The 9,695-nt window shown below is 40.1% G+C and overlaps 2 protein-coding genes across 3 annotated transcripts in view; both read left to right on the top strand.

The window, feature by feature from the left end:
• Positions 1-2,744, top strand: part of socs1/2/3/cis (suppressor of cytokine signaling) — a 12,197-nt gene extending 9,453 nt beyond the window's left edge. Inside the window, exon 5 of one of the 2 annotated variants that reach the window (XM_009863515.3) lies at positions 1,788-2,744. In XM_009863515.3, the coding sequence (XP_009861817.1) occupies positions 1,788-2,280 (493 nt within the window). In that variant the 3' untranslated portion in view covers positions 2,281-2,744. 2 annotated transcript variants of the gene reach the window in all.
• Positions 2,745-4,780: 2,036 nt separating this feature from the next.
• On the top strand, positions 4,781-9,354 carry LOC104266690 (coadhesin-like; the record flags this gene model as incomplete). The annotated part of the gene is made up of 7 exons (XM_009863522.1): positions 4,781-4,934; positions 5,638-5,790; positions 6,352-6,469; positions 6,808-7,000; positions 8,346-8,523; positions 8,788-8,899; positions 9,162-9,354. Coding segments are annotated over exons 1-7 (1,101 nt in total), but the record flags the coding sequence as incomplete, so codon positions are not given.
• Positions 9,355-9,695: the final 341 nt, after the last annotated feature.

Below are 9,695 nucleotides of genomic sequence, written 5' to 3'. Positions count from 1 at the left end.
ACTCATCATCAGTTTAGTATCCAGACAGTAACTTGGTCCATCATCAGTGTAAAAGAGGTTACTATCCACCAAGTTACTGTATATTTTCTATATTTTATCAGGAATATTATCAGGTTCAACTTTGCCGACATTTACACAGCGTGGTTTAATTTGAATATTGGTTAACTGTGACGTCATAATATCTATTGACATTCCTATTCTAGCTCCCCATTATGCGGTAACACTTCCCTTTGTTCGTTGAACAACCACCAGTTCGAACGACTGGTGTGACGGTGTAATGATCACTATGACGCTGCATGTTAATGTTACTTGATTAATTGTGATCAAATTTCTAGAACCACGTAACATGGTATGCCGCATTTATTACAATATGAGTAAAATACAATGAACAAGGTTAGACAACGCAGCTTTAAAGTTATGTACGAATAACTTGTATAACCATATCCACAATGTTAGAATAATGATCATATACAATTGAATGAACATACATTCAACATAAGTTATATCGGTACAGCGAACCTCACTATAATTATGGCCGCCTTCATATCTCCCCAACCCACTTACCAAAACTTCGCATAAATATCTCATGGAAAGTTTACTTACAAGAATCCCCAACCACATGTAACACTGTGGGTTAACTTATAATTACCCTCGCATAAAGTTGTTACCCACATTGTTAGTGGTTAACCCCCATCTACCCTGTTTTCGTGTGTTACGGATAATTACCCCAAATATTGACATAACCCAACTTAAATAAATCAATATTTCACCCATTGTTACGGTGAGGCGGGGATTGTGCCGTGTATGACGTCATAATAAAACTCCCGAAGACCGGAATTTCGGGAGAATCTCCTATTGGTTACGTCACAGTGTGTATTATAAAATGTGAAGACTTGATCGGACTATATCAAGCTTTCTGATTGGATGAATTTAAACCAATGAGCATCGGCCACGTGATTCGAACACGCGAAACCTTGTTCCTAGAAATTCCAAACAATGGGTTTCCATACCACTGCTGACGTCACAATAGGCTTCAAATCCGATTATTCCAACGCGCGAGTTTTCCACGAACGAATTTTCTCGAAACTCTTCGTTGCTCCACAGTCGGGACGTCACCACCCTCTTGAACATTTTAATAAAGAAACCGCGCATCCGTCGATTTCGTCTTTAATTTAAATTAATTTTCTGGGAATCTGGGTTCGGTGGACGCCACACGTGACAAAATCGCGTTTGGTCGCTGCGAACAATCGTCTTCACGGTGTCCCTCGCCTCGGGCGTGTGACGTCACGACGTTATATAACTTGTCGTTATGTAACGAGTTACCATAGCAACCAAGCTCATACGTAAAAACTTTAATCCCGGCTTGTAATTCGAGACTTGTTTACTTTATCGCGTCGTTTCTTAGACGATGTTTCTATAATTATAAACAATTGTTTAGATTCGAACGCAGGATCCCTGGTTCTCCAACCCTGCCTGGATTCGAACCCAGGATCACTGCATTTATGAATACAATCGCGTATTCCCCACTAACATCCCCATTGTATCGATGACGTTGCGATAAAGTTGATTTTAATCAAGAAGAAAAACTTCACTCCCCTGAACAAGCGCAACTTGTTCAATGATAAGCGGTTCATTTGCATACAACAACACGTTATACTTACATTTATACATTTGCAGTTGCAAATTATTTTAATGCAACACTTCCTATGCCAATAACAGTGATGCATATTCTTTTCTCCAGTGTTGACCAATGTTTTCTTCGAGTGTTGACCAATCTTTTCTTCCAGGTACCTCTACAGTTTAAGTTTGATGACAAAGAGCGGACCAACAAGCATCCGGATTGTTTACAACAATGGTCGGTTTCGCTTCGATTCTGAACGTGATGACGTCACAAACGAATCGCGACAGTCACAAACGCGCAGCGACATCGACAGACGGAGTTGCGTGGTCCATATGGTGCTGAGGTACACCTCATATCTGAGGCAGGATCGTAACAATGAACATTGTTGCGTCAACAATACAAACTCACCATCGCCACCTAGCGAGGGAAAATCGGAACGTGGACAATTTATGTGTTATTGGGTTGATCAAGGGGGTAGAAGGGAAATACCCGTCCTTTTAACCCACCCTTTACATAAGAAAACTATTTCTCTTCAACATTTAACAAGGATTTGTTTAAATAAGAACTATCGCTTTTGGGAAAACCCCTCGTTGGGAGATTCCCTTCCCCTACCAATCCCCATGAAGAATTATATTAAAAGATATCCGTATCCGGTATAGGTGCTTCCCCAACCGGTGTTTACCCACAGTTGCTCTCTTGTAACCACCTCGTACAAGGGGGTTGGGGTTTTTGCTTTTTTTCACTTTTTTGAAAGTTCCTTCTACCGACCAACTTTTTACCTATTTATTTGTGCAAAAGCGTCACCATTTTAAAAGTCGAGTGATTGACACATTCCAATTCTGACTCTTTCATGCCTTGTAGGTATTAAGACAGATCCTTTTAGGTGGGTCTCTATGAAAATGGAGATAAATAGCGAGTAAAACACTTTGTATTTGCTCTAAAACCTCAGATCCGTTGGCGTGCCACGCTGCACGACTTCACCTGAGTACAAACTGAAATATTATTCTAAAGCAAAGTTACTAGTAGTACGTTAAACCTCCTCTTACCGCAGCAATTCCTGTTCTACCTCTTAGTTGCTTGTCATGGTACAGAATACCAATATTAAAAAACAGCTACAATTAAACCTTATTCAGTCTAAATAAAGTTTTTAGAATTATACCCTAATGTATTGGCTCTCTGGCGCGTTCTAGTGGTCAAGGTTTAACACTAAATACACGCTAGGTGTCGTTTTCAACTTATAGAACCGTCGTAACTCAATTTCCCTGTGAAGTCATGGGGTAAAGGCTGGGATTAAGAAGACGGAATTAAACAGTTGATGTTACTCCGCGACGAATGCGGATGAATATTTTAGGTAAAGCCAACACACATGTTAGATGATGATATTAGTATTTAATATAAAAAGGGAGTGTGGCTATGACGCAATAATGGACATTATGAGAAAATATCAGGTGTGTCTTTGTTTAGTCTGTGTTTGTTTCGTAATACTTGTTACTGTGACGTCACCATGTACATAATCCTGCCGCCGATGTTTCAATGTTATGTGTCATGGATACGATGTTTGTTTGATTGTGTTGAAGTGTAACTTACTTCACCACACTACACACCGTATTACAGTAACTACCACCGGATGTTGGTGGAATTTGACCAAATACCAACTGTCGAGGTTTTTATACGAAATATCGCGGTAGCGCAATTGTTTGATCGTTTGTCTAAAACTTGAAGTTACTGAGTTCAAGGCTCAATGCTGCCACCATTGTGGTGTCGAAAACGTTAATCTTGATGGCAACGCGTTAACGAACACGAGGGGTTTGAAGATATTTATAGGTCCGAGTTGTTCCGCCGAAAAAGAAATACGTAAAAACCATTATTTTTAAAAGTAGTGACACCAAAGCGAACCATCTTCACTTTTGATATCTACGTGCCCAACGATTAACGCACCGCAACAAGTTTCACATAACGTAACCAGGTTCACAGAGATTCTAATTTGTAATTGAGACCAACGTGCACGTAGTTATTAGTAACCGCCTCATTAATTAATCCAATTATATCATTTTAATGACCAATAATTAGCAAACACGTGTTCATTTTTCGATCATCGTTACTGTTACATTTAATAGTGACGTAGATAACGTGTATTGTTTATAAACAATGGAAAGTATCATCCCTATTATTACGTCATTGTGGAAAACGTGAGGTCACAGTAAAATTTAAATTCCAACAAAAATTTTCATAATTTTGTCGTAAAATAATTTCGAGGAAAAAGTCTAAATTTAAACGAACTTTTCACGTCTGTGCGTTAACAATGCTAATTATCGAAGCTTCATGCTTTTATTTGGTAATAAAGCCCGTCGAGATTTGCATTATAGAACATAAATCATTTTACGGACCGCAGCATAATTGTTATTTATATCTCTTGGAATGCGATAACACAAAACGAGAGTCGGTGAAATCACGCTATAGATAAATAGACTTAAAGACACCAAACAAAATGCGTGGTTATTAAACTTAACATAAAATATGTAATAAACTCACAGTGAGTTGTAGCACGGTCTACAAGGCCATGGTTGTAGGTAATAAAAAAACGCCATAGACTAGGCGTGTGGGAAGAGAAACGCATTTTTCAGTTGTGTCATTTTATCAAGAAAATGATTTTTATGAAATAATCGCCATTATTGGGTGTTTGTAGCGTTTGTTACGTAAACCCTTATCAAATTCGTGACCGAACTATCCGGATTGCCACGTCACAATCCAGCCTAGAATATGAACCTTCCAATTATATTGTTCTTGATTATGACATCACACTATATTTAGCATATAAGCTAACGCGACGATGTTTATAAGTGATTGTCGCTGCCGGTCGTTAAATCACATCGTTAGCGAAGAGTATAAGCAAGACATCGGAGATGGAATTACTTTGTTTGTTTATTATATTTTATCATTTTTATACCAAAGTCAACGCTCAAGGTAGGAACAGTTCTTTAAAAATCTAAATCTAAAATTTTTAAACTTAATTATTTGTTTATATTTGAAAATTCTTTGCATTATTGTTCATTATGTTGCAACAATCCAATTATGTGGAAACAATGCTTGTTTATATTACGTACGTGTCCCTTTTGTGACGTAACAATGTTGTATTAACTGTATTGTTACATCACAGAGATGCCAAACGATTGTAGATGTTGGATTCCCCATTATAGAAGAACACCATGCAATGGTGACGTAACAATGAGCGAAGATGAATGCGTGAACGCCGGATGTTGTTTTTATCAAGATCCGGTTTATCGAAGTTCCCCGGTTTGTTTCGCCAAGACAGGTTCGTGTTTGTTGCCTGCTTAACCACACACTGCAATAGCTTCAGCAACTCGACTGTGGGCATGGGAGTGGCAACCATGGATAAGTCACTCAAGTTCCCACCCACGAGAATATAAATGACCAAACCAACCAAAAGTCATGTCTGCTTATCCACACACTGCAATAACTTCAGCAACTCGACTGTGGGCATGGGAGTGGCAACCATGGATAAGTCACTCAAGTTCCCACCCACAAGAATATAAATGACCAAACCAACCAAAAGTCATGTCTGCTTATCCACACACTGCAATAACTTCAGCAACTCGACTTTGGGCATGGGAGTGGCAACCATGGATAAGTCGCTCAAGTTCCCACCCACAAGAATATAAATGACCAAACCAACCAAAAGTCATGTCTGCTTATCCACACACTGCAATAGCTTCAGCAACTCGACTTGGTTTATTTTTATTAATCGTCACCGCACGGGAAGCCAATAGAAGGAATAGCGTTCGCTTTATGACGTATATGTAAATTTTTTGTAACATTGCAATAATACATGTTACGTCACAAAAAGGGTATAATCTTATGAATTATGACATCATAATGAGCAATTATTCTTTGATCGTGCGATAGCGGAATCGACGTTTCATTGTCGCACCTCAGTCGGCATTGTTACGTATTATATTCCAATAATTAGTTTAAATATTCACGATTTAATCAAACAGGGAGTTGTCCAACCGCGCGGTGTCAGGTGAACCCGGAACGAAGGCGGAAATGTGACGTCATTAATCGTGACGTCATACCTCGATCAGTTTGCGAGAGTCACGGATGTTGTTACAGTGACGTCACAAGACCTTATTGTTACGTATCTACCGAAGGTAAATTGTTTCGTCAACAAATACAATCGTGACGTCACAGATATATTACGTAGACACCCACGTGACAACGACGTCCCAACCAATCCCCTCCATGTTTTACAACCACCCGCCCCGGGAACCACTGAGGTCGCTACACACGGTTGGTCCATTCCGTTTCATCAAGTCGTGTGAAGATAAAAGAGCTCGCTACTGGGGGTGGAGGGTCACCAGGTGATTATTACGTCATTGCTTATGATGTCATGGGCGTATTGTCATGATTGCGTAATTAGCAATAACATGGTTATGACGTCAGTTCCCATTTTACGTCATTATTACTAATTACGTATTCATGAGCTCATTGTACGATCGTGACGTTATCACTTACTACGTCATAATTGCCAGTAATTCACCATAATCACGATTGTCAGGGAACAATGTCATCGGTTTCGCGGATGTTGGGACCATGACGTCACAAGTAGTTCTGTTTATCGATGTTACCGCGCGAAATGGTTCTGTTTGAATTGGCCAGGTTGGTTGTGACGTAACACATGATATATGTGACGTAACAATCTCATTATACAGTGAAGAACCCGTCATGGGGAAGTTGGAGTTTGTGGACCGAATGCTCGGGTTCGAGATGCAATGTTGGATCGCAACGAAGAACAAGAAGCTGCCATGATGATTATTTACCGAATAAAAGGTGAGGGTTGTGACTTATCCTCATGTGGGGGGTAGCGAAAGTCGTTATAATACGGGCGTTTTGTTTCATACACCTCGTGCCCGCTTATGAGTTACCACGTATGTAACTTAATGGGTGATTGTTTTTTTGTATGGCTGACAATTTCGACAACCCATTAGTGACCACTGGGTTTGGAGCAATTGTCGTTAAGTGTTTTGCTAAAAAAAACACTCGCCCACAAAGGTGGCAGCATAGAGCTTTGAATCTGTTACCAACGGATCTAGAGACGAGTGCTTTCACCACTGTGCCGAAGTCCAGAACTCAGGCATATAATCTAATCAACAATTGTACCCCCCTAGTTGTAGTGGTGCCAGTTACGAGGAACAGAGTTGTAGAGTTTCTTGTCCAGGGGCTTCGTGGGGGAGCTGGTCGGTGACGTCATGTAGCGATGGTTGCTCCCCTGGCAGCCAGTTCAAATATCGGTCTTGTTTCGATGGATCTACTGTTGTATTGAACGAGAATTGTGAGGGTGGAAATACCGGTGCAGTGCAGGTGATTTGTTTCTCAATATACCTCATGTTTGTTATAACATGGTTGTCTTCTTATACACCAGACACACATGGTGTATTCATACACCTCATGCTCACTGTTGAGTTATAACATGGGTGTCTTCTTATACACCAGACACACATGGTGTATTCATACACCTCATGCTCACTGTTGAGTTATAACATGGGTGTCATCTTATACACCAGACACACATGGTGTATTCATACACCTCATGCTCACTGTTGAGTTATAATATGGTTGTCTTTTTATACACCAGACACACATGGTGTATTCATACACCTCATGCTCACTGTTGAGTTATAACATGGGTGTCTTCTTATACACCAGACACACATGGTGTATTCATACACCTCACGCTCACTGTTGAGTTATAACATGGGTGTCTTCTTATACACCAGACACACATGGTGTATTCATACACCTCATGCTCACTGTTGAGTTATAATATGGGTGTCTTCTTATACACCAGACACACATGGTGTATTCATACACCTCATGCTCACTGTCGAGTTATAATATGGTTGTCTTCTTATACACCAGACACACATGGTGTATTCATATACCTCATGCTCACTGTTGAGTTATAATATGGGTGTCTTCTTATACACCAGACACACATGGTGTATTCATACACCTCATGCTCACTGTTGAGTTATAACATGGTTGTCTTCTTATACACCAGACACACATGGTGTATTCATACACCTCATGCTCACTGTTGAGTTATAACATGGGTGTCTTCTTATACACCAGACACACATGGTGTATTCATACACCTCACGCTCACTGTTAAGTTATAACATGGGTGTCTTCTTATACACCAGACAGACATGGTGTATTCATACACCTCATGCTCACTGTTGAGTTATAACATGGGTGTCTTCTTATACACCAGACACACATGGTGTATTTATACACCTCATGCTCACTGTTGAGTTATAACATGGGTGTCTTCTTATACACCAGACACACATGGTGTATTCATACACCTCATGCTCACTGTCGAGTTATAACATGGGTGTCTTCTTATACACCAGACACACATGGTGTATTCGTACACCTCATGCTCACTGTGGAGTTATAACATGGGTGTCTTCTTATACACCAGACACACATGGTGTATTCATACACCTCATGCTCACTGTCGAGTTATAACATGGGTGTCTTCTTATACACCAGACACACAAGGTGTATTCATACACCTCATGCTCACTGTCGAGTTATAACATGGGTGTCTTCTTATACACTAGACACACATGATGTATTTATACACCTCATGTATCCTACATTACTATACACACATTGTAACTGATATATTTCCTCTCAGTCCTCCACTTGCAATGAGGATTTCTGCACCTCATACTCCACTTATGCAGTTGGCCAATGTTCCAACCATTGCAGTAGAACGGGGAGGAAAGTTCGGTCCAGGACTTGTATCAGTACAGGGTATTCCCCTCCACAATGCCTTACAATTGAAGAAGGATGTTTTGATGAAACTTTATGTGGTGGGTGAGGGTTGGAGTTTGTTGGGTAAAATAAATACTTTTAAGTTGTCATATGAGAACCAAACACACATTTTGCTCTCCTGTTTTTAACTTTCGGTAAAACTCATCGTTAACATTTTACACCTTGGTGGGTAACAGCCTCATAAATCCCATAAATCGGCACCTATGTGTGCATATTGCCACTAAGTTTTAATACACACCACATAGGGAATCATCCAGCAAAGTTGGAATATCTTCAGTGTTTCCATTATATTTTATGTTTAGTACCAACATGGGGTTCATGGTCAACATGGGGTGGTTGTGTTGGGCAATCGTGCAACACTGGAACACAAACAAGAACAAGGGGTTGCCAGAATGGTGACGTTACGACTGAAATGTAAGTTTGTTGATAATATGTTACCCTGGTATCAAACTGTTTTTAGTTATAAAGTGAATATCACCCGATATATTGTAATTTTTTTAAATATTTCATTTTTAATTTACCAAGGTGTTATAATAAACGTCTTTGTTCTGTTAATTCCCATCTCTTTGCTTTGTTTATTAAATATAAATTCTGTTATTGTAATCAAAGGGAACAAATTTTATGATTTACACAAGTTCTCACCACAAAGAAATAAACAACGACCTTCATACACCAGGTGCATAGGGGAGGCCAATGAAGCAAGGAATTGTAGCGTGCCTTGTGGGGGAACTTGGGGTGTTTGGAACCGTGGGGCTTGCAGGGGTGACACTTGCACGCCGGGGGTTTCAACAGATACGAGGAACTGCCTCGAATCAGGGGTTGTGGTTGCTAATAGCAACTGTGAGGGTGGGGCACAAGGGTCAACAAGGGTGAGTTTGGATTGAATTTAAATAATGTAACTCAGTAAACTTGCGTGGGGGGAGCAATGACAGTTGTTTTAACACGGGTGTTCTGTTTTATACACCTCATGCTGGCTTACAAGTTACTAAGTAAGTAACTCTGTGGGTGATTGTTTTTCTGTACGGCTGACAATTCAACATCTTGGTTTTTCACCCGAGGATAAACATGAAAGTATTCTAACTTGACACTGAGCATGAGGTGCATGAAGCCACCACCATATGTGCTAATGTATTTGGTTTACCACATCCCAAACAACCATGTCACGCAGGAGACACCTTGCAACACAGAGAGATGCAACGATTATTCTCCC

The sequence above is a fragment of the Ciona intestinalis genome, unplaced genomic scaffold (genome assembly GCF_000224145.3).
Source record: "Ciona intestinalis unplaced genomic scaffold, KH HT000157.2, whole genome shotgun sequence".
NCBI classification, from domain to species: domain Eukaryota; kingdom Metazoa; phylum Chordata; class Ascidiacea; order Phlebobranchia; family Cionidae; genus Ciona; species Ciona intestinalis.
Note: the sequence above shows the minus strand (reverse complement) of the source record. Positions and strands in the feature narration are given on the sequence as shown.